General features: G+C 37.5%; 1 protein-coding gene across 1 annotated transcript in view; it reads left to right on the top strand.

Moving 5' to 3' along the window:
* The window catches only part of KIF13B (kinesin family member 13B), a 241,569-nt gene that overhangs the window by 41,476 nt on the left and 173,784 nt on the right, over positions 1–26,309 (top strand). Inside the window, exon 3 of the mRNA XM_072634812.1 lies at positions 25,694–25,706. Within this exon, the coding sequence (XP_072490913.1) occupies positions 25,694–25,706 (13 nt within the window). The remainder of the gene's footprint in view (positions 1–25,693; positions 25,707–26,309) is intronic.

The raw sequence follows: 26,309 nt of genomic DNA, 5'->3' as shown, positions 1-26,309 counted from the left end.
GATGTCTTGTGCATTTTATCTTGTAGTAAGCACTTGCTTTCCTCTTCCTCCTTTTACCTTCCATATTCAAAACTCCCCTTTATAGATTTAACTTCAGCTGCCTATTTTTCTGCTTAAGGCAATTAGCAGAAATGTTTGAATGATGAGTAAATAAGTTTAAGCCTCCCTAGCACTTAAGATGCTTCTTGGTGGTTTGGAAAGAGCCTTGTATTTGTAGTTAGAAAACTTGTTTTAATCCTGACTGCCATTTATTAACTTTATGGTGTATGGAAGTCACTTATCCCCTCTAAAATTTAGTTTATTTGTAAAATTAGATTGATTAGATGGTGTCTGAGTTTCTGCCCAATATTTAAATTTACTTGAGTATTCTTATCCTGAAATTCTTGTTAGACCCAGTGAACTTTTTTAGCTGGGGGTCCTTCTGATGGTTGTTTAGAAGTTGTCACTCTCCCAATGTCAAACCAGTTCAGCAAGGAGTTTATCGCAAATGAAAATTGTTTAGTAGCCCATAGCTATATAGCATCTACTTTCTATTTACCCACTAAAACTTTGCTAATGACTATGTACCAAGTGTGTTACTCTGTCCTAGGTAAAGTCAGCGTTGCTCTATATTACAACACACCCTGTACCATCCCACCTTTGTACTTTGCTCATGATGGTCCCTTTCTCTACAATATCTTTCCTGTTCTGTAAATTCCTAGCTGTTCTTTCAAGCCCTTCTCAAAGGCCACTTCTGTGACATCTTCCTTGTTCTCCCCCAGCCATCAATGATATGATCGCCTGTCACCAAGTTATAAACTTCACAAGGGCATAGATTTCATTTTAACCAAACTTTGAATTTCCAGTGCTCAGCACAGTACCCATCAATTGGCAGGTATTGATTAAACTCTTACTGTGTGCTTGGCACTGGGAATTCATATTCTTTGCCCTTATGAATCTTACATTCTGGTGGAGGAAACAACATGCACATACAAAAATAAATAATATAAACTTTATATATATATGTACATTATATATGCACACACATATGCATACTTATTGTGAATATAAGGAGGCCTTTGTGGAATCAGAAAAGGCTTTATGGAGGAAGGGGTAGTTCTCAGGTTGAACTCTGAAGGAAGCTCAATCTTCTTAGAGGCGGAGGGGTGGAGGGTGTGCATTGTTACATGTGAGGAACAGCAAGAAGGCCAATTTGACAGACCACAAAGTCCGTGAAGAGAGGTGCTAAGATGTATAACAAGGCTGGAAAGGTGGGGTGGGGCTAGCCATGAAAGGACTGCATGCTTCATGTTTGTTTCTACAGTGGGTTTCGTTGGACTACAAAGTTATGTGTGGAGGATGCGTTGGGGGAGAGGGAGAGACCTGAATTAGGGAGACCAATTAGGAAGATATTGCTGTAGTTCAGAGAAGAAGTGATGGAAGTGATGAAAGGTACTGTAGAGGTAGAATTGGCCAGATTTAGCAGCTGATCAGCTACATGGTGTCAGTGAGAGTAAGGAAGTGATAACACACAGGTCGGAACTTGGGTGACTGACTGGAAGCATGAGGTACACTTGACCATGGCTTCATAGGGGTGTTTACAAGAGGTTGATCTGGGGTGAGAGGAGATGAGTTCTGCTAGGACATGTTGAGTTTGAAATGTAAGTTCAAAATATCTGATAGACAGTTGGTGATACAAGATCGGAGCTCAGGAGAGAGACCAAGGCATAGATCTGGGAGTCTTCTGCATAGGAGGGAGATTGACTGCGTGGAAAACGATGAGAGTGTAGAGAGAGGAAGGGCCAGGGCTGGGCCTTGGAGGACATCTACAGTTGAGGCCCCAGCGATAGATCAAGCAAAAAGAGCCTGAGAAATATTGGTCAGACAGGTAGGAGATCCAAGGGAAAGCAGTGTCACCAAAATCCAAAGAGGCATATCCAACAGAGGGGTGACCAGCAGACTCCAATGCTGCAAAGCAGACAAGAAGAATAAAGCTGGAGAGGATACTATTAGAGCTTGCAATTGAGAAATCATTGGTGGTTTTGGAGTAAGCAGTTTCAGTTGAGTCAGAAGCCAGATGTCAGGAGATTGAGGAGCAAGTGAGAGGAGAGGAAGTGGGAGGAAAGTAGTGTAGACAGCTTTTTCTAGGGTTTTGGATTTGAAAGGAAGGTGAGATATAGAATGACAGTTTGAGGAAACTTGGTAGGTACTTACTTCAGTTTTGAGTTAAACCAAAAAGTCCGCTTTGAGAAAGATTATGGGTAGGTGCAGCTCCTAAACCTTGGTGGAGACTCCGCTAGTCAGTTACCATCTGTTTCACTGATCAGTGTTTCTGCAGTGTAGATGCTGACTCATCATGTGTGGTTTTTATGCCTTTCTTTTCATAAATCTTCTGTAAAGACTCCACTCAAATTTCTGAACCCTTTCCTTTGACTCTGAATATTTCATGTATCCCTGTGCTGCAACTGGGTTACCATCTGTTATCCTTGAGTTTTGCATTATACCCTGGAGATAGGGTCTTAGGCTTTCAACGGAAGGGAGGTGGAGGGGAACCACCCCTTTGCTTGCTAATGATCAATAGCCTTTTAAATTACTGGAATTGTTTTTTGGGGCAGGGATTATTTCACTTTTGTCTTTGTATACCCATAGTTTAGCACAGTGTCTGGAACATACTTGGTAAGGTTTAAGTAATGCTTATTGATTGATGGAGATTGCAGTGTGCTTAGGTGAGAGAAGTGACTTGCCCAAAGTCATAAAACCAGGATGTTTCACAGGTGAGGCTTGAAACCAAGTCTTCTGGACTCTGAAGTCTGCTCTCTATTCGCTATGCCTTGTTCCTTCTTTCTATCTTACTTTTATCTCAATTTTCTTCTTAGCTCCAAGGATAATCTAGTATAGTCAGTGGGAACTCAGTAGATACTGTTGTTTGTATTAGAAAGGATATCGTCTGTAGATCTTTATTTGAGGAATATGAAGTTAATTTATCTGCTGAATTTTTGTCACTGCAGGTTATTGTCAGTTGTAACAAAAACTTCCTCAAACCAAGATTCAGATTCAGAATCATGGATCTGTAAAGCTATAGACTGAAGAAGTTTAAGCTCTTGTTCAAATAAATTTCCTTAATTCATCCTATGTATTCTTTCTGTCGACAGAAAAAATAATCATGATCAGTTTACTTCAGCAGGTGGTTGCCCCGTAGCTTACTAAATTTTTTGCTTCTGTCACTACATAAAATAATCTTGAATTTTTTGTAGAGTTTGGAAAACATATTTAAAATGGTTTACAAATATAAGCAGTTATTTTCTCTTGAATCTTTCTCTTTATACTGACCCAGTAAAGCCACCGATAGACAGTGGTAGCTCATTAATTTGGGGGAAGCAATTCTTTTTTTCAGAGTTGTGGAGAGTTAAAAGCAAAGTTGACCAGCCTGTAAACATCTTGCTTTCATTCATTTGAGGGATTTCTGCATTGTGTATATGTCATTTCTAAAATAATCATCTTTCATTGACTTTCATTTTTTTATCTTTATATGGCATTTTAACATTTACAAGGAACTTTCCTCAACAATCCTGAGGGATGTAATATAAGTATTATCCTTAGTTTGTAGAAAAGGAAGCAGAGGCTCCTACCAGTTTGCTTAGAGTAACAAAAATTGGTAAATGTCAGAGCTGGAACTTGAACCCATGGTTCTGACTCTTTCTACTATATGATTTCACATCTGTGAGTTACTTCCCCTGTCCATACTGAGTTGGTCCTTGGCAGCTCATTGGGAATGGGGGTGGGAGTGGGATGTCTCTTTAAAAAAACAAACAGAAATCAAACATTTTACCATCTGCTGACCTACCTTTCTGATCAAGCCCTAACGTTTTATAAAATCATTCTTAAAATGCTATATACATTTAGAAAAAAGGTTTGATTTTTAATGAGACATCACTAGTCATCAAATATTGCAGTGAAATTCAACACCGTACAGTAATAGAAGCTGTGTTATTGCCAGTAAGATGTGGGAAAGGAGAAGCTTCAGTTCCCTGGATAGGGCTCTCAGGCTTTTAAAACCAAAACTAAAACCTCTGTTCACTGAAGTATTTAAAGATAGCTGCTTTGAATGTCTCTCATTTACTGGTTTTTGGAAATTGTTATAGGCATATAATAGTTTCCTCATCTGTAAAATAAGAGGGTTGACTTCACAATTTTTTGAGTCTCTTACAGCTTTCTCTAAATCTGTGTTCTTTTTAAGAGTTAGGACTTGGCTTCCTTCCCTCCATAGAAGTAGTAGACTATGGGGATTGAATAATTCATATACTGTCAGCCAGAATTTTTGTGTTGATTGGTTTTACCAAATTACTTTTTCTCTCTTTTAAATTTTTGTTTCAAGGGATGGCTGTCCAGATAAGGGAGGGATGCATTAAAAAATAAAGATGATGTGAAAACAATGATGTATATTATAATATTTTTAAAAAGTTAGTGCTTGGCAGAGGAGAGTTCTCCCTAAAGAGCTTATTGTACATTCCCCCCGCCTCTGAATAAGGGGTAGAAAATTTATAAGGCAGAGTTCTTGTACAACAGGAAAGATTTTTTTCTAAAAGCAACTGTTTGCACAAAAATTCACAGCTTTGTGTGCCTGTTGGAAGGCAAATGACACACACAAAAAAATTTTAGAGGCAGTTGCTTACCTCTTCAGCAGGATACTGGAATAAAAAGGAGAAGATGGAAAAGAGGCAGGATGGAAGAAAGGAAAAACAGCACTCAAAATATCAATCAATATCATTCAGTAAACATTTCTCCTACCAAGTGCCAGGCACTGTTCTAAGCACCTGAGATACTAAAAGAGGCCATAGACAGGCCCTGCTCTCCAGGAGCTTAGAGCCTAATGGGGAGACAACAAGCAAACAAAATATATACAAAGCGTTGCATATACAAGATAAATAGGAAATAATTAGCAGGGGGAAAGCACTGGAATAAAAGGGATTGGAGAAAGCATATCTAACATTTATGTAGCACCTTAGAATTCCAGAGTGGAACTTGGATGTATTATCTCATTTGATGTTCATAAGAACTCTTTGAGGTAGTCAGAGCAGGTAAAATAACCTCCATCTTACAGATGATAAAACAGGCTAAAAGTGTTTAAATGACTTGCCCAAGATCATATAGCCCATTCAGTGGCAGAACCAAGACTCAAACCCTGGTCATCTGATCCCCAGTCTTTCTCCATTAGACTAAATTCCTTCTTTAGGAAGGCAAACACACTGAAAAAACAATTTTATAAAATTACAGTAAACTGAAGAAAGTTTATTCCTAGCCTATTACTATTGGAAAGAAAGTAGCTCTAGCCATGGATGATGGAATTCTCTTCATACTTTCAACTGGAATGGCTGCCTGCCTCACACTTCCTCCTCATAGACCCGTATAAAAACTCAGCTCCTCCAGGAAGCCTTCTGTGACTACTGAAGTATACGTGAATTACTCCATTTTATGAATCGTGTTTCTGAATTGTCTGAGATCGTGTTTGAATTCAGGTCTCTCTGACTCCAGACCCAGGGCTCAGTCCTCCAAACAGAAGCTCAGAATAAAGTGATTTATCTAAAGTTACGCCGCGATTTAGTGGCAGAGCCAAAGTGTAACATATTACCTTTTATTCTTTAATTTTTAGGTAAGTCTTATGTCCCCAGTTGCCTTGCATATATGGTGTAGGCACTTAGTAAATACTTGATTAATTGATTAACTAGAAGGTAAAATGACATTAACAAAATTACAGTTCTCACTTTAAGTACTATGCTAAAGCATCTCAGATAATGTGCTAATATGAATTTCTGCGTGTGAAAGATTGCTCAATAAGGTTGTCCTAAACAGGGTGGAAGCTTAATAAGTCTAAAATGCTTATTAAGCATATTAACACATTAATTAAGCATATTAGCATTATTAACTATATAATGCTTAAATAGCTTAAAATGCACTAAGACTAGCTTAAAATGCTCTAGCACTTTTGGGATACCCTGTATATGCAAATGGGTAATTCACAATATGTAAATATTAAATATGTTGACTTTCATTTAAGAGTGGAATTTAGTCCTAGGTAGCTTTTATAAAAAAATTCTTCCTTAAAAATTATTTATTTTTAGTTTACAACATTCAGTTCCACAAACTTTTGAGTTTTAAATTTTCTCTCCCTCCCTATCCTCCCCCCTGCCCCAAGACAGAGTGTAATCTGATATAGGCTCTACATATAAATTCGCATTAAATGCATTTTCACATTAGTCATGTTGTAAAGAAGAATTATAACCAATGGAATGAACTATGAGAAAGAAGAAACAAAACAAAAGAGAGAGAGCAAATAGTATACTTGGATCTGCATTCAGACTTTGTAATTCTTTCCCTGGCTGTGGATAGCATTGTCCATCATGAGCCTTTTGGAGTTGTCTTAGAACCTTGTGTTGCTGGGAAGAGCCATCGCTTCTTTTTTTTTTCTTTTTTTAATAATTTACAGTAGGATTTTTCTTGCCCATGCCAGTCTTCTTACCGTTTTAATGAAAATTCCAAGTTAATTATGTTTGGATAGTGTTAGCCCTTTCTGTGTATCCTTTTGATGTCCAACTAAGTTTATAAAGTAAATTAATCAGCTATGGAGCTGAAAAATACAATTTTGATTGTTTTTATTTATTTAAAATTTTTTCTTTTTTCGTGATGAGCTTGATAAATATTGACAAATATGAGCATTTTCATATACAAAGAACAGAAAGAATTTTGTATATGATAGAGTTAATTGTTATTCTCTTATGTAACAGCTTCAAGTATATATTAAATTTAATAGGAGGACCACTACTGCCTTGCCTACCCAGATCTTCTTTTGAACTTCCTTTTTTTTCTGTGTATTTTTTAAATGTTTGATTTATACTCTTTTCTTTTGCTTTTTTGGCATCATGACTACTACCCTCCTCCCTTTCCCCACACCCATCTATCTTCCCCAGAATTATAGAATTTGAGAGTTGGAAGGGACTTCAGTATTCATTTAATCTAGCCTGTACTTGAAAGGAATTCCCACTGTCACATACCCAAGAATTAGCTCTCTAGTCTCTGCTCAAAAACCTCTTAAGGGAGGAGAACCTCTTGAGGAAGCCCATTCCAGTTTTGGACAGCTCTAATTGTTTCTGAGTTTTTCCTGACATTTGCTGAATTTGCTCCTTTGCAACTTCTACCCGTGGCTCCTTGTTCTGCCCTCTTGGACAAAAGAGGACAATTATAATCCCTCCTCCACATGAAAAACTTTCAAATAATTGAAACTCCCTTGTCCCTCCTGAGCCTTCTTCTTTTACAAGATAACTATATTTAGTTCCTTCAGCCAATATTCATTTGATATCAACTCAAGTGGCCTTTCACCATCATGAGTCCTATCTTTTGTGCACTGTCAATGACCTTCTTGAACTGTAGTAGCCAGAGGTGAGCACAGTATTCTAGATGAGGTCTGATGAGGAGTGTGCAGTGGGACTGACAATAGCCTCCCTTTTCTTTAAAGAGACATCCTCTTGATGTTGCTTAAGAATACATTAGCTTTTGGGTTAGGAAATGAAGAGGGACTGCAGTCCAGGCCTGTGCAAAGGGACTGAGATGGGAGATGGAGCGAAATATGTGAGAAATGGCCAAGAAGGCCAGCTGGAAGTAAACTGCAGCACAGGGAAGGGAGCAGTATATAATAATTCTTGAAAAGTTGACTGCAACCAGGTTATAAAGGTTTTTTTTTAATGTTGAGCTATCATTTATCTATTTTTCTTTAGCATTCACTTTTTCAAATTTGAGTTCTCCCCTCCTTTTCACACAGTTTGTCATCATTACAATATTGCTGGTACTATGTACAGTGTTATCCTGGTTTTGCTCACTTCCTTTTGCATCCGTCATAGAAGTCTTCCCAGGTTTGTCTGAAGCTATCCGACTTATACTTTGTGAAGTCTTGACATGCTCTTTATAGGGAAAGCCAGTTAAGAATTTGCCGTATATTATACAGAGGAAGGGTTAATTAAATAGTCTGAACTCTACTAGTGGTTTCAAGCATTGTAATTCAGTTCCCTTAAGTTAGGGATCTTTAACCCTTTTTTGTGTTCTGGTTCCCTTTACCAATCTCGTAAAGCCTATGGACCTCTTCTCAGAATCATGTGTTTTAATATACAAAATAAAACGCATAAGATTACAAAAGAAACTAATTATATTAAAATATAACTATCACAGTATTTTTTAAAAAACGTTAATTGTTCCCCATTTAAGAATTGTTGCCCTGAGTACTTTATCCCGCTCCCCTTTATGTTGTTATGATGGAATAATAACAATAAGGTACATATTAAAGTTTGGAAAGTCGTTCACAGATATTGTTTCATTTTGTGCTCACAGCAGCCTTGCTAGATTGACAGTGTTGTTATTCTTCTTTTACAGATGAGAAAACTGAGGAAGATAGAGGTTAAGTGCCTTGCCTAGGGTCACACAGTTAGTTAAGTGTCAGAAGCTGGATTTGAACCTCAAGTGTTCCTGACTCCATGTCCAGATTTGATGTCTCACTGTTTTATGTTTGCATTTGAATTTAATTTCCTTGCTCCTTAGTTAAGGGTTAGGGTTTTATTTTAGATATTGTAACAAACAAGCCCCTCTTTTTTTTTTATTTCTGTGAAGACTTGGTTGGGAATAGGGTTGAGTATAAGTAAGGCTTGTAATTTAAATGCCATGCTGTATTTACAGGAAAAATATTTTTCCTAATTCTGTGACAGACAATAAATGGAAGCCTGTGTTTTTTAGATTTTCACAGGGAGTCTCTTCCTCTGGGAACATTTAACTTTTAAACTGCTGAAAGGATAATTAGAGGCAAGTAGTAAGGCTTGGATATCAATATTATTTTTCCTTTTTGCTCAGAAGTAAATGAAAATCTCAGTCTTCCTAAAGAGTAATTGCATTAGAAAGAGACTCACCAAAATTGGGAACTTGACCAGTAGAGAGGGAAAAGACTAAGTAAAAATGGTAATTCATCTTCTTATTGATGTTTCCACAAACACAGATAGTATCAAATTCTAACCATCTCATTTTGTTCAGTTAAAAAGAGAAAAAAAATATCTTTTTTATAAACTTGGGAAAATGACAGATTTCCCCCAAAGCCTACTAAAATTGTGCTCCTTTCACCTGTTGGGGGTGGGGATACAATGTTGTTCCTCCGCCATCGTTCTCCTTGCCACCCTTAGTAATCCATGCTCCTTTCTCGAATGCCCAATTCAGGATGTTGGACAGACAAGCAAAGGGAGAGTTCATTTCTGTTTTTCATAACACTTCAGCTGGGAGTGGAGAAGAAGTTCCAAGTCCTAGTTCAAGGTTTCCTCTTAGCTGTAAAACAACATTTCCCCAATGCAAAGCTCAGTAAGCTATTACCAGTTTATTTTAGATGTTGTATTTTACAGAATAATCCAGAGTTCCTCATAGTTTGTCTCTAGGGAATCTGCCTCTTAACTTGGATGCTTTCTGGGATACTTATTCACCCAGTACATGTTGTCTAAGGAATAGCCCATGTGATGGGAGCTCCCCCCACCCCATTAGGAGGTCTGGTCACCTGACTCTCCTTTATGTCTCTGATTATAGCCTTTTCCTCATGATTATTTTAGGATCCATAGCAATAAAAGGTTTGTTAAATTCATCCAATTTCTAAAGCTAGCCAAACCCAGGAGACGCCCATGCTTCATTCAGAATCATCCTGCAGTAACCACAAATTGATACTTTAATCCAAGGTTAGCATCCCAAGACAGCACTGCAGTTTTAGTCTTTTTGGAGTTGCAATACTCAGGATTGTTCAGGAATCCCTGGTCCCCTACTCAAACCTTGGAGAAAAGCAACGAATAATATGCACACAGTATTATCTCATTTAACCTATTGTGGTTGAGGAATTCTGAGCACATGCATTTTCATGTAAGGAGGCTTATCTTTATCACTCACAAGGAAAGCTTTTGAAATTTTCATTGGTTTTGACAGAAGTCTTTCTGAAATCTGTTACATATTTGCTAGTATAATTTAAGTTTTTATTGATGACTCAGGGTCATTGTTATGAATATAAGTGTTATGTAAAGGCTAGAAGTTAGTTCAAACTAGGTTTGATCCTAGCCCAAATATTCAGTAGTTGTGTAATACTGATCAGTTCATTAACTTCCCTGAATTTGTTTTCTCATCTGCAAAATGGGGATGATATTATTGATTATTTCTGAGGAATTTTTGAACTTGAAGTCACCTATAGTTATTAACTTATGCCAGTAAGAATGTCAGGTTCTTGAAGGCAAGAGCTATTTATTGTCTTCTTGCCCTTGTGTCTTTTGGGCTTAGCTAGCACAGTGCCTTCACACAGGAAGTGCTTAATAAATATCTTTTTAAAAATTGTGCTTAATTATCCCCAAGTTTCTCAGTAACAAGGAACCATTAGGATCGTCACTTCTCGGAAATGAGGGCTAGATACAATTAGAATCTTTCTGTTTCAAGATAAGTAATACAAACTAAGCCACATTATAGTTCCCTGAAGGCCTTTTGGAAGTAATTCTGCCCCCTCCAAAAGCAGAATTAAAGCAGTGTGTACCATTGTGCCCTGTGCATCCTGTGCATATATTATGCTAACTTCAATATGGCCATGCTTGTGCTAGTTGAAGACTAAATCTTCCTCCTCCGTTACAGGCTGGGGCGCTGGGATACCTGGATTTGTATATGTCAGTTTCTCCTTCCTGGAGGGAGAACCAGAGGAGTGCAGTCATTGTAGCTGTTCTATTCCCAGTCCTCTCTTCTTGTCTCTACCTAGGGCTAGTCTTCTGTTTTGCCTAAAGATTTTACATGGGTATTTTCAGCTGATGAGGCATGCCATACAATCAGAATCTTAGATCTAGAAGGGACTTGAATAATGAGAAGCACTATCTGCTAAAGCATCAGTGAGGCCAGGAACAGTGGAGAGGCAACTTAATGTAATGGCATTGGACCTGGAAGACCTGGCCTTCAGGCTTGGCTCTGATCATGTCATCATGTGACCTTGGACAAGTCACTTTTCTTCTCTGTCTCAGTTTCTTCACCTGTAAATGGCAACAATATTTGCTCTAGCTAACTCTTAAAGTCTTTGTGGGGAAAGTGCTTTGTTAACTATAAATATACTATATCAATGCAAACCATTACTTATTTTAAAAATGATATTGACGTATTTTGTTTTTATATCACATAGATTTCTTTCTATATTTCTCTTCTTCTCTCAGAGAGCCATTCCTTATAACAAAGGATTTTTTTGGGGGGAGTGGGGAAGAGAAAAACAAATTAGCAAAACTGATCATTGTTGGATATAACAGCCAGCTGTTGTGTACTATGCCTTCCCTCCAAACTCTGAAAAGGATTGGGTGATGAGTTGTTATTATTATTAATGACATAGGGGAACTTAAAACTGGAAGGGGTCCAGGATGGCTGTGACTTGTTCAGTGTCCCACAGCTAATTAGTGACAGGCAGAGTTGGTGTTAGAATTGGAACCCAGTACTTACTGTAATCTGGTGCTACCACACAACAATCTTTGATCTCAAAGCGCAGTCCAAACTTAGTGATTCTTATGCACTTGAGAAAATAGATAAACACAACAATAAAGTATATTGTTTACACAGTTATGATATGGTGCTAAATGACACCTCAAGATGTGTGCCTGCTTTTATATTTTCTAATTTAAATTTTCATTTTTGTTATATATTTAAGAAACATTGATATTTCAACATCTGTATATGAAACTGTGAACTTGTTACATAGTTTTTTTTTTAAAGTATATTAAATTTACCAAGATAGTAACTAAAGTACCTTGCTGGGCTATGTCCCCTTCTCAACTTACTCCTGTTCTTCTGAGTATTTTTAAATGTTCCTTCAACTGTTTACTTGCTTCACTATTACTGTCCCCAGCTTTCCATCCCATCCTATGCAGCCACACCAAAATCAGATCCCTCTCTTCTAAATAGTTAAATATAGTTTGGAAAAACAAGGTAGTATATTGGCTGTGTCAGAAAATGTGTCTCATTTTGTACTCTTTTGTCCACTTATTCTAGAAACAGCTGAGGAATGCTGTGCCCTTGAGCAACATAGAAACAAGTGGAAGTATTAGCTAATGATGGGATAATTTTAAGTGTTCTGGGTACCATATAGTGTTGTGCAGAAGATTTAGAGAGGGTAGAAGGAGAAAACAGGCATTGAGTACCTGTTATATACCAGGCATTTTTCTAAGTACCCTCCAGATATCTCATTTCTTCTTCACAACAACCCCATGAGGATGGTGCTGTTATTCCCATTCTACAGTTGAGGAAATTGAGGTAGACAGTGGTTAAATGACTTAGCCAGGGTCACACAGCTAGTACGTGTCTGAGGCTGGATTTGAACTCACATTCTTTCTGAGGCCAGGCCCAGCACTCTAACCACCAACCTGCCTCTAGAGAGAGGCCAATGAATAAGCAAGAAGTTTATTAGGACAGGTCAGAGAACAAGAAAAAAATAATGAAGAATTGGCATTCTAGAAGAAAGTGTAATCATATTGTTGTTCCATTCTGAGGCATGATATGACAGTTTAGGAAAGGTTTTGAACTCATTAGGCAGAATGCTGTTAGGCTTCAAGTTAGGAAGCCCTGAGTTCAGACTTTATCTTTTTACGCTGTGTGACCTTGGGCAAGTTATTCAATCTCTTGTGTGCCTAAGGAACCATGGAGATTTATCTAAGATTAATCTGCAGTGGCATGTGGAGTTTCCATGCTGGTACTTGCCTACAAATTTGTACTTGAAGCATTAATTTATGGCTCTCAACTTACAACGTATGTTTTGCTTTTCCAGATCACTAAAATTAAATTGAACGATAATTCTATTTTTTTAAATACGTTTTCCCCTATTTTCTGCTGGTTGCTGTCTCAAATCTCTCCCAACTGGAGCCCATTCTCCAGCTGTCAAATTGATCTTCCTAAAGTGCAGGTCTGACCATGTCATCTCCTAGTCAGTAAATTTCAGTGATGCCCTGTTACCTCCAGACCAGATATAAAGTCCTGTCTTTTGAAGCCCTTCATAACTTGGCCCTTTTCTGTCTTTCCAGTCTTCTTTAATCCTGTCCACATCCTCTGAGAAATAGTTCAAGTTTCCTTGAACAAGATACTCTTCCTCAACTGTAGGCATTTCTACTGGCTGCCTTTTCATGTCCACCTCCTGGTTTCTCTGGCTTCCCTTCAAGTATCAGCTAAAGCTTCTTCTTCAAGAAACTTTTCCCAGACCTTCTTAATCTTAGTGCCTTCTCTGTGAGATTATCTCTCATTTACCCTGTATGTATATTGTTTGTATGGAGTTTGCATGTTGTCTCCCCCTTTTAGACTATAAACTCCTTGAGAACAGGAATGATTTTATTTGTGCCTACAGTGCATGGAACATAATAGGTGCTTATTAAATGCTAGTTGACTTGTTTTGTTTGGGAGAGGATGAGATTGAGCTAGTTACCCTATGGGTGCAAGAGAGAAACTGCATCCTTCTGGTTTTATTTCATATCCAGTATTCTCCTTCTGTCCCTTCCTAGAGGAGAGAGTTCTTTGAAAAGATAATTATTGGGAGGAACATGGCCAAGTGACTTAGATGTTAGAGGACTCACATTTAACCCTAGTTCTGTCACCTAGTTAGCTGCCTAACCTCTCTGGGTCTCAGTTTCCCCATCTGTAAAAGGAGGGAGATGATTGAACTAGATGATCCCTGAAGTCCCTTACTGTTCTTAGTCATTTAATCAGTAACCATTTATTATGTGTAACTGTTTAGAAAGCTGTGATCTTAAGAGTGATAAGCATAGTCTAATCTCTCTCTCCCTCCCCTACTCTCTTTTTCTCTTCCTCTCTCTCCCCCTCCCTCCCTGCCTCCCCCTCCCCCTCTCCCTCTCTCTTTATCAGAGATAGGACAATACTTATGAATCTTTGCCATGTAGTTCTCCTGGGGGTTTGTGGCTTCGGGTCATTTGAGGCACAAAGCCAAAGTATAGCCGTCTAGAAAAAGGATCAGAATTCTGTTGTGAAAAAAGAAAACCAAAGTGGGCCAAGATTGGTAAGGAGAGAAGTAGAAAATAAGGGAGGAATGAACTGGTAGAGAACTTTGGAAATTTACTGTAGTTTTTGTTTGGCAGCATACAAGTCCATGTTCCAAAATTGCTGGAGAAATTAGTCACCCTAATTATATACCACCGATTAACCTCATCCTCCTTCTCTTGTAATTATCTCTGAGCAGTGGGGAGTCATTGTCTTTGCTGGCATCTCTATGTTTTATCTAAGATCTTATTAATATAGGTTGAGGGAAAGTAGGAGCCCAGTTCCACCCAGGGAACTTGAGAATTTAGTCTAACTCATCTGGATTAGTTTAAAAAAAAAAAGGTGGAATTATTTTAGTAAGCAAAGAGATATTATACAGCACCATCTTTCCCCCTCTACCTCAAAGGCATTCCTTCTTTTCTGCTATCCCCTTTCTCCAAATTGTCAGAGATTTAAAAAAAAAAATGCCATGGGTTAACCAGAGAATTACAGTTTTTTTTTAGTTATAAACTTATCATAAAAACCTAAACAAATAGATATAAAAATTGGGCAAGCATTAACCCTACAAGGCAGACCCAGTGAGCAAACAACCAACAATGAATGAAGATGCTTTTGGTTATCTTTAATCCCAGTTTTCCTTATTCTTCTTCCTTTAATGTATGTGTATGTATTATTTGTAATACATATAGTTTGTGCATAAAGCTGCACTTTAAGAGTTATGAGCTACTTCATAAAACTAGTGGATTAGCTTATTGTGATCTACTACTCGACTTCTTCAGTCACTTAATTTTATTAAATTTAATAAGTTTACTCAGTAAGCTTACTTTGTGCAAGGTATTATGATAAGCATCAGTGGATAGAGATACAAAAAAGGGCAAAAATAGCCATGCCTTCAAGGAGTTTATATTTTCGTGGAGAAGACATTTTTAAATGAACTTTTGAGGTCTATCATGGAAACCTCACTACTACTTATAACATTTATATGTAGGAAAATGCATTTTAACTTCTAAACAGATTTACAAAAGAGCTTTTGCAACACAGTTCATTTGTAATTTGGGGATTACCTTTTTTTTTTTTTTTAGAGATAATTGAATTAATTTAAAACACTAATATTGAATGCTAAATTAATAGAATTGACCTCAGTAAATATTACAAAAGCTAAAAAAGTTTATTTGCTTCTTATTTTTAAAATGAGTTGTCAGGAGTAATAGTTTTCTATTGGTAGAAAGTTAAGTAACTTTTGGACTATTTCCTAGAAGTGATGGCATTTTCTGCTTTATTTTATAAATGATTGCTGTTGGTTTTATTATCCTGTAGAGTTTGTATTGTACTGTTTTTCAGGGTTTTCATTGTTTATATATGGTCTTCTTGACTTTTCCCTCAAGTAATTTTAAATGGTTTTATAGGAGAGGATTCTTAGAGACAATTGACTTCTGTTGCAAGCACAAAAGATATGTAATGCTTTTGTTTACTTGGGTGTTATAAAATGTGAACAGTAGGAAAATAGAATATAAATTTGAGTCATCTGCTTAGAGATTTAATTAGATGCAGGTGAGATGATGAAATGAGAAAGTTTAGAGAGATTAGAAGAGAGACTGGGACAGACTCTTGGGATAAATTGCCCTTTAGGGGGCAGAGGATCTGGATTCACATACTACCTGTGATGTTTACTGCCTATGTAACTGAAGACAAACCTTTGCTTTCACTCTCCTCACTTAATAAAATAATGATTTCTGAAATCTCTTTCAGCTCTATCTCTGTGATTCTATGACATGGGTTGATGCAGCAAAAGAGACTGAGAAGCAATGAGCTGACAGGTAGAAACTAAAGAAGAGAGAACATGAAGTCAGAGAAGAGAGTAGCTAGAAGGAGGGTAGTCAACAATGTCTAATGCTGCTTCTACAAGAATGATAATTTAAAATGGCTATTGAATTTGGCTGTTGATTGATGATTGGTAAGTTTGTAGGCATCAGTTTCAGTTGAGTCCTGAGGTTGGAAGCCAGATTGTCATGGTTTGAGATGTGAAGGCAGTAAACATAGCTTTTTCTAGGAGTTTGACTATGAAAGGGAGACACTGAGGACAGTAGCTTAAGGGGATAGCATAGTCAGGTGTTTTTTTGAGGATAAAGGAAATCTGAGCATATTTGTGTACTATAGAGAAGTATCTAGTAGATAGGGAGGGGTTGGGGAATGTATGCTGGGGTATTCTAGGGAGGCAGGAAGGGACTGAATCAAGGGTACAGGTAGAGAAGTTGGCTTTAGAGAAGAAAAGGCCCACTTCTTTAGAAACTAGAATCAAAATGAGAGAATTGGGGACGATAGGTTAGAAGAGGGAGCTCATGATGGCTGATGGCTATTTTTTTTTCACCTACAATATTTTGTATTCCATGTGACAGCCTTTCAGATATTTGAACTCACTTATCATGTCTTCCCAAAGTCTTCTTCAGCAAAAATGCTCCCAGTTCTATCATTTGTATGGTTTCCAAACCTTTGTCCTGGGCACAATTTTCTGTGCCCAGGTGTTTTACTGCCAATGTTTCTCTTAAACTGTAACACTTGTAGTTGAATCACAGAATCCTAGATGTGTGGTGAATAATGACATTAGGAAATTTTAGTGATTGACTTTCTATGAAAATAATTGACTAGGAGATAATAGATTAATAAATTCTTTCTCCAATACAAGCCCAGTTTTCAATTTGGCTAGCTTTATATTATGGGTAAAGAGTTTGTGGGGGGGCAGGTAGGGAGCTAAAATACTAGTAATTATGCAGATCATAGCTCAGTTACTGGTACTGCCTGCTGAGTTGGGAAAAGCAATAGCAATACAGTTTACATATTATGGGTGTATCAGAATAAGCTCTTTGTGATGTAAACATTCATTGTAGCGTGGGTGAGACTAGGCCATCTTTTGGAAACAGACAGCTCTGATTGTGAAAATTCCAGTAGCATTGAAGTGGAAAAGTTTTGAAGAGTTACAAAAATACAAAAATAAGTGATATTATTTTATATTGGTTTGAGAGATGGCAGACATAGTAACATAATGAAAGCATGTTTGTACTGTGAGATTTTCTTTGGCAAAAAAATTGTGCATAACTCTTGTAAGTTGTGTCAGGATTAGTATTCTAGCCCTTTTACCAAAAGAGGTTCACTAACATCAGGGCATTCCACTGGTAACTAATACCCTGATCATATTCTAGAGGACTTTTCCCCTCCCTTTCTAATCTTCTTCAACCTCACTCCTCCTAGCAGATTCTGTGATCCCAGTGACACTGGTCTTCTTGCTATTTCTTACACAAGACACTCCCATCTGAGAATTTTCACTGGCTTTCCCCATATCTGAAATTCTCTGCCTTCTCATTTCTATCTCCTGTGTTCCCTGACATCCTTCAAGTTCCAGCTAAAATCCTGCCTTCAGCAAGAAACTTCCTGATCCCCCTGGGTGCTCCCTGCACTGATAAAGGCCCTCTGCCACAATATATGTCAGTACTGTCTAGCTGTTGTTCATGCCCTCAAACATCCATAGGCCATCCGTGGTCATCATTCATTGCTCATGCCATATGACTAGCACATCTTTTGTGATCATAAATTTTTTTGATGATATTCTTTGTTCTGGTAACTGACCCTTTAAGGTATACTCTCAAACATTCCTCGAAAATTTGGCCACTTTGTAAGCTTCTTGCTACTCTAACATCTTTCACTTGGTCAGTCAAACATTTATTAAGGGCCTGCTATGTGCCAGGCATTGTGCTAAACATGCTGAGCCTACAAAGACAGGGAAAAGATAGTCCCTGCTCTCGAGGAGCTCACTGTTTAATGATAGAGATAGCATGCTAACAATTATATCCAAATAAAGTATTTTCAGAATAACTGAGAGATAATCAACAGAAAGAAGGCACTCAGATTAAAGTGGATAAGGAAAGAATTCCTGTAAGAAGCCAGAATTTTAATTTTGGCTTGCCAGCCTGTATTTCTAGTTCTTTATTATTACAAAACATGCTCCTCCAACTTTTTGTGCATCATTTTGTCATGGATACCTTTGGGTATCCATGGGATGTATGGGATATATGACTAGCAGGAGAATCTGTGTCAAAGGTATAGGCATTTTAGTTACTTCTCATAATTACTTTCCAGTATGTTTGGACTGATTCATAGCCCCACCAACAGCATAGCATACCTGTCTGTCTTCATACAAAACCTCCAGTATTGATGATTCCTGTTTTTGTTTTTTTGTCATTTTTACCAGTTGCCAGGTTGTAAGGTATGCTTAAATATTTTCCTTTATCACAAAGAAGGGCTCAGTTTGACATGGGAGAGGTTTGTTAAGACAAAAAACATCTGTTGAATGTATTGTTTTTTTAAAAATGGGAGTGATGCTATTGGTTATTTCTAGTCACTGTTGCTCCACCACCCTCCAAACCAGACCACCAGAGACCATGTGTGTGGGGAGCTAAGCTAAGCCACTGAGCACTGTTCTCCTTAGGACCATGTGTGCTCATTTTCACATTTCCAGAATCCCTTTCCTCTTTTTCCTCTCTGTGACCTTTCTTTACCTCTTGCTCAGAGAACCACGATCAAATCTACCCTAACATTGCCTCTGGAAAAAGTGTGTCAGTGACTGCCCCATTATTATTCTGTTCAGCATCTTTGTGACCCTCCAGACTAGAGCTCCCTTCCTTGGACCCTCCTTCCCCATCTGGGTTATCTTTCCTGTTAAAATGAAGGCTTCTGGAGGACAAGGGTTGTTTCCCTTTTCTATTTGTATCCTCACTGCTTAGCACTCGGTATGTGACTTGGTAAATAGTAGAGGCTTTTCTTTCATTCATCGATCCATTTCTGGCATTCTTTTGGAATCTTAGTCATTTTGAAATGGAAATGAATTGAAAAAGAACTTGACATTTCAAGCAGATATAGATAATGAATAAATGGCTAAAGGATGTCAAACAGATTTTCATGTGAGGCAATACACTTTGTTAACTATTTGAAATGTTCTTAGGCTCAGCAATAAAGGGAAACATATGAAAATAAATCTTTTAGGTACCCCCTCACACCTATTTAATTGTTAAAATAGTTAAAATAATCGAAAGCTTGGAAATTCAGTACTGGTGTTTTGGAGAAACAGGTGCACTCATTCATCACTTGTGGAATTGCCAGTTTGTAGAACCTCTTAGAATCCCTCAATTTCCTCCAGAACTCAAGGTTAAACACAGCCTTTTACATGAAGCTCTACCAGATCCTCTTAGCTGCTTGGGTCTACCTTGTGTCTGTTTTGCATCTAGCAGGCCAGCATATATTTTTTGTCCCTTGAATAGTTTTCATTTGTAAGCTCCGTAAAGGCAGAAACTGGTTGACTTTTGGTTTTGTTTTTCCATCACCTAGCACTTGGCACAGTGCTTGACTCAACAGAATACTGCTTGTTACAAGATGGATTCTGGTAATGTGTTGTAAAAAGTTTTTTAAAATTATCATACCCTTTGAATGAGTAACTCTCTTGTCATGAATACATCTTGTGTTATCAAAAACAAAGAACTGTATTCAAAGATTTTTGTAGCAGTCTTATTTATGATTACAAAACAAAACTACAATCAAGTGGAAATGCCCAGCAATAGGAGAATGGCCAGATAAATTGCGTTACCTTCATATAATGGAATACTGTAATGGAATTAAAACAGACAAGTGAAAGAGCAGAATTCTGGAAAGATCTTTCTGAACTATTTCAAAGTGAAAAGAGTAGAACCAGCACACACCAATGATAATCATATAAGAAGAAAAATGAAAGAGAATTGATGGATAGTAAATCCTGTTAGAGGCATGAAGGGAGTAGCTGAAAAATGCTAAGTCATGTTAGGGATTTATATTAATTTATTGAAGTATAAGGGTTGCAAAGTAATTAGTAGTTGTATTGTGCTTAACACTGTTTTTAATAATTAAAAGTCAGTTGGAAAATTCTGATTAGTATAGCTTTATAAATTGACTAGATTATAACTTTTTGGTATATAACTTTCATATATAAATACATTTTTGAATTATCTTATATCTTTAAGTAGGATATGTTTATTAACCATATTTGATGGAAATTATACACATTACAAACTAATATAAATGTATAAAGTTCTTTTCTGCCTTCTTAGAGTGTATGGCATACTAACTCATCTCTTCTCTTTTGCCTATCTTTTCTTTTTGATAACTAAATATCCTCATGAACTTGAGTTATTAGGCTTTTTTCTTTGTTTTGACACATCTATTCCTGGGATGTTCCTCTCTTTAAAATTTTTCTGTCACCATGTTTCATGCTAGGGAATCACACAGTTACTTTTTAATGAGTAACTTTTTAGTGAGTAACCATCTCCTCCTTCATTTTTTGGTTTAAATCTATGCTGAGCTGGCCAAACAGATTTCCACACCTGTTAGAATTACATGTAAATCGAGACATTTCAATTCAGAAAATATTAATTAACTGCTATGTGCAATGCACTGACTGGGTACTGGGGAGGCACAGATTAAAAATGTAACATGTGGTTCACATCCTTAAGGAGTTTATAAATCTATTACAGTATAAGTATAATTTGGAATCAGAGGAACTGGATTCAAGTCATATCTCTTATACTTAATAGATGTGTGACTTTTGGGCAAATCTTTGCATTTTTCTGAGTTTTAGTTTCTCTCTTTGTAAAGTTCAGGATTTGTACTAGATGATCTTCAGGGTCTTGGCATTTCATAAGTCCTATGAGATGGTTTTGTATGTATTTAAATCAAATGTGACAAGAGCAAAGGTGAATGGTGCTGTGAAAGCACAGTCAAGATCACTCTGGCTTGGACCAGCCTTGGTGATGTGATGAACACAGCATGTGATGGGACTTGAAGGAAGGGCCAATTTCACCAGATGGAGATGGTGATAGAGAAGTCTATTCCAGGCATGGAGGAGAGCATGAGCAAAGTCATGAAAGAGGAGAGGGCTGGGCATGAATGATGGATAGCAAGTAATGACTGTCAGAAATTTAAAATATGGGAAGGGAGTAGTACGAGATAAAGCTGGCCCAAATAGATTGGAACTAGATTGTTGAGGGCCATGAATTCTGGGGAGATTCTGGGTAGGTAGGTGAAAATGCATAGTTTTTCTCCATGTTTGGGTTGTTTAGACACCTTTTTTGCTTAGGAGCTAAGGATTTAGAGCTGGAAGAAGTGTTAGGCACTATCTTCATTTTATAGGTGAGGAAACTGAAGGCTAAAGAAGGAAAATAATTTGCTAAAGGCCATGCAGGTAGCAAATGCAGATTCAAGACGCAACCAGTTCCTCTGATTTAAAATCCAGTGCTCTTTTCCGTACACTGTACTCTGCTGCTTGAGTCTTTTCCAGGTAAGTGAGGCTATTAGATGCACGACCCCCAAATAAGTGAAGTGTTATTGTATTGGACTATAGCTGTACTCTTGTGTTGAAGGAGGAGTTTGAAAGAGATGTAATTACATCTTATGGTTTCTTGTGGCTATAGAAGTTACTTGAGCTTCACTTGTATAGTCATAAGAATCCCAAACTGGAAAGTTAGCTCTGTAATTAATTTACTGGTCTGTTTTAGTTCTCATTACTATGCTATGAATTCAGGGCAGTGTGTTCATCTAGGTTTGACATTTGATTATGGTTTCTGAGCTTACTATATAACATCCCTCTGAGAAGAATGAATAATTCTTTACTCTGTGGAGGATAGTTTTATTTCAGCTGTCCTCAAAATGTTCTAAGTAGCAAAACCTTTTCTCTCAGGAAAATAAATGAGGAAGAATTTTTGATCATATAAATATTGTGAATAGTAAGTTACATCTGGAGACTGAGAAACACATGATTTTTTTTCTTTAGTGGAAATCAGAATGGAGGAAATTAGTGAATTTGAAGTGTTTTGGGAAATATTACTGGTAGCAGAAACAGTTGCTAATAGTGTGAATCACTGAGTCTTGAGTCTGGAAGAAACAATAATAGGTTACTTTGTCCCATCCTCACTGTTAGGTAGATCCACAGACATAGTCATATGAAATGGATGAGAATATAATTTAAATTATAAAGACCAATGGAAAGGGGGATTATATAACTCTGTTAGTAATTCATTCCATTTCACAACTTTGCCTTAAGGAAATTCTAAAACATTCAACTCAACAATCACTTATCAAATGCATTGTATTTGTAAGGCAGTGGAATACAAAGCTAAAAATGAAACTATTCCTCCATTCAAAGAGACTGTTATATATCTATATATATACATATATATATATGTAGTATGTATATGCCTGTATCCAGAATACGTGCAGATACTCATAATGCAAGGTAATTTGAAGAAGGAGAGAACACTAGTGGTTGGGGGACGTTGGGAAAGAGGTGACCTGAAAGTTTCAGGGAGGAGGTAAACTTTCAAAAAATTTATGGATTTCTATTTTTAGATTTAAGGATTTTAAGTGGAGATGAACTAATGCAAGTTCCTGAGGTGGAAGTGGGGAGTGTGTGTGTAGGGGGTTGGGGGAGGCAGGGTTACTTCAGCCTAGCATACATACTTGCATGGCCACAGAAATTCCACTGAGAGGCTGTGTGAAGAATGATTGGAAAAGTAGAGATCAGAGGCTGGGATACAAATTAGAAGTCAATTAGAATTGTCTGTCTAGCATAGAATGAATGAATTAGTGAAAGAATAATAAAAAAAAAGAAACAAACACATTTAACAGGTGCTTACTATGTGTAAAATATTGTACTAAGCCATGGGGAAAAAATAGAAAAATAAGACATTTCCTGCTTTTGAGTCTTACACCCTAATAATAGTCCTAATAATATGTTAGGGAAGACATAAATGAAAATGTTCAGCTGCAGAGGTTCAGGGATTCTTAGGGTGCTGTGGCAGTTGATGGTAGTAGTAGTGAGAATGATGGGCCCCTTCTCCACAAGATTACATCCTTTTATTAATCAGAAATGCTGTATCCCCTTCCCAGGGTTATTGGGGTCAGGGTCCTGGAGCTGTCTCCACTACAGTCTAAGGCAAGGTGATAGTCAAGTTAGGGGCAGTCGTTTGACACAAGTGACACATGCTGCCTCCTGTCTCTTACTCAGGGTTCACTGTTTTATCTGTTCTAGCTTGCCTATCTGATAAGTGACTGAATTAAGGTAGTAGCCAGGTAAAACTGACAGCTAGTTGAATATGGGGGTGATGAGAGAAAAGAGTCAAAATTATAACATCTGAGGGCAGGCTCAGTCTTACAAATTGTCATTAGAAAAATCTTAGTCATTTGTCGCCTATGTGGGACCTTTTCCTCCAAAAAAAGAGTGTCAACTAAGTTTTCTGTTAAGTTTCTAAGTTAGAACATTTCTCTGGATATTTATTTGTACAACTAAGCCAAGGTCATTTGATATACAGGTTTTTTTGTTTTATTTTAACCTATTTCTCCCTTCCCATGCCCTCTTTTTTGGCTTCCTTTCCCAAAGAGATAGGGAAAAGAGAATTTTTCCACTTCTTGTATTCTGTTGATATTTGCAGTCCTTCATATCTTTTGAAGGTCTCTGTCCCAATTCTCCTTTGCACTGATGAATCGGGTCCTCTAGAGCAAGGTTGCTAGTTGTATCTCCCTTTCACTGTTCTATGGATAGTCCTGAGGGGATCTTTTTTCTCTGATGCTGTCAGTTTGAACTTCTATTCTGGTGTCTTCCCAATATCATTCATTACTGTCTCCCTTATATCTTCTTCTCGCCAGTGAGTTAATGTACCAGTATTGTAACCAATGTCAGCTAGCTTTTAAAAAGGAATTATTTACTGAGAAGTATGTCGGAAAGTCACAGGTCTCTTTCCTTCAACACCTAGAGGCACACTCTTTTCTATACTACCTTGGTCCTTTGGGAGAGTGGATTCAAACTTAAATCAGTTTCTGTAAAGCATGTGTCCCACCTAGACAACTTCTGAATACTGCATACCAATTAAATGAGTCACCGTTCACTTCCTTTTGAGTGTCTTTTATCAACTACTTTGCTGAGTCAAGCAAAGGCTAGATTTTTCATTAAAATCTAGCATGGACTCTAACTACCAGACCTCTGATAGACTGCCCTCTGTGACTTTTTTGGGGGGAGGCGACGGTGGACAACGCAGTTGAAGTTAAGAGACATAGCTAGTAAGTGTCAAATATCTGAGGGTGGATTTGAACTCAGATCCTCCTGACTCCTGGGCTGGTCCTCTATCCATTGTGCCACCTTGCTGCCCCTCTCTGTAACGTTTTGAAAGTCACGAGGTTACTGCCTAGTCTCTTAGCTTTTCACCCAAAGAGGTAAAAAATAATGGACCACTCTTTGGCCTGAGTGGGGAGATAATCTCCCTACCCAGAGATTTACAGTTCACAGTACAGCATGTTTTCCTCAAAGGAATCAGTCAGATGGGGAACTAAGGTGAAAATTGCCCCAGTAGAAGACTTTTATGCATTTTGGTTCTGGCTCAGCAGCCAACCAAAAAGGTTCCTCTTCATGTAGTAAGCAGTCAGGAAACGATTCCTGTGTATGCTCCAAAGTCTGTGCGGGGTTCCCATCAGGCAGAGCACATCATGCATGCCAATAAAAACAAGACTCTTAACTGGCCAATCCTAGACCCTGTTATACTACAAAAACCAAATAAAAATGAGGAAATCAATATAACCAGCTGGTTCTTTCTCTCTTTATCTTTTGAATCTCCTATTCTATCTCTGTTGGAAGTGACCCAGTAGACTATATTTTAGTGACTTAGTATAATATAGCTAAGGATCCACTGTTTTCCCCTGCTCCTATCTATTCTAAAACTCAGAGGCAAGGCTGGTAGAAAAGAATAAGATTGAGATTATTCTTTTGGGTGAGTCTTGGTTTACTATTACCTCAACAACTTTCATAAATCTTTAATATTTTCACTTCGATTTGCTAAAGTAGACAAATACATCCAGAATTAGAATAATCAGCGACAGATTTAATTGAATCTAATCTCTAACCTTTTTTTATTATTTTATTGGGCAGGTGATTTATAAGTAATAGAAAAGACATTTATATTTAGTTTTTCCTTTCCTTAAAATCCTTTAATATATGGGAGGGAGGATCCATCCTGCCTTGGGTCAGATGGCAGCAGATCCTTTACTATGTCTGGCAAGGGGGAGTTAAGAAGGAGAAAGAGAATCTAAATGGGGATAGACCAGTTAGTGATGACTCTAGATCTCCTCCCGCAAACTGCTTTCATTTAGTCCTTTGTCTGAAGGACAGTACTCCTGTGATATTGCAGAGTTGGGGGGAAAAGGTGGCAAGTTAGTTGAAGATGGAAAGTAAGTATTCTTCTTGGTTTTCTTAAAATGTATAGAGAGATGGGTATTCAAGAATGAAAAAAGTAATGCAATTAAACCTTTTATGATTTATATTTTAGATTTTTGGCTTTGCCAGTCTTCGATGTTTATTCACTCAAATACTAGTTTTTAGAAACTAATAAATTCTTTGTCAGTTACTTTCTTTGAAGAAGTTGAAATGTTTTTCTTTAAGTTGACACTTGTCATATTTTCTGCATGGTTGGTAATGCTCATTGATGAATTTATTTTTGTAAATGTTTATAATCTCTTTAACCTTTAGAAACTGTTTTGACTAATTTTTTTTCTCTTTTTTTCTCTTTTGTGCCAATGATCACCCTTTTAATGGAAATTTCAGGGGCCAGTCAAAGGTAAGATGTTTGGATTGATTACATTTGAGAGTTGACAGGCTATTTTCTTTGTATTTTTTAAATACCTGAGAGCTCTTCCAGTAGGAGCCCAGTGATATAAGAGTGATGTGTGTTGTCAGCCTCATGTGTGATCCTTACTTAATTGTCACATAAAGAACTAGACAATTTTGGAAAGTCTGGTATTTGTATTTTGATCACTGCTGGCCTGTTGCCAGTAACTGCAGGCATGAATTCTATTTTGCTGTGCTCTTCTGCTGATGGGCTCAGTGATTGTAGATTCTTACACAGCCCTTTAAAAGTGGCTTCTACATACTCTCTAATTGGCACCCTAAGCCTCAGAAAGGCTGTAGGGACTTTTGAGGATACAGATACAGACCAAAGGTGATTGTCTGTATAGGCAGCTAGGTGGAGCAGTAGATAAAGACCAAGATCAAAATATATTTCCTGGCATCTGTCATGGGATGGAAAAGGAAGAAAGGATACAAACATTTATTAAGCATCTTCTGTGTACCAGGAACTGTGCAAAGTACTTTGAAAATTGGGTCTGAAGACAAGAAGACTTGACTTCAAATCTGGTCTCAGACACTTCCCAACTGTGGGATC

The sequence above is a fragment of the Notamacropus eugenii genome, chromosome 1, assembly GCF_028372415.1.
Source record: "Notamacropus eugenii isolate mMacEug1 chromosome 1, mMacEug1.pri_v2, whole genome shotgun sequence".
Taxonomy (NCBI): Eukaryota; Metazoa; Chordata; class Mammalia; order Diprotodontia; family Macropodidae; genus Notamacropus; species Notamacropus eugenii.
Note: the sequence above shows the minus strand (reverse complement) of the source record. Positions and strands in the feature narration are given on the sequence as shown.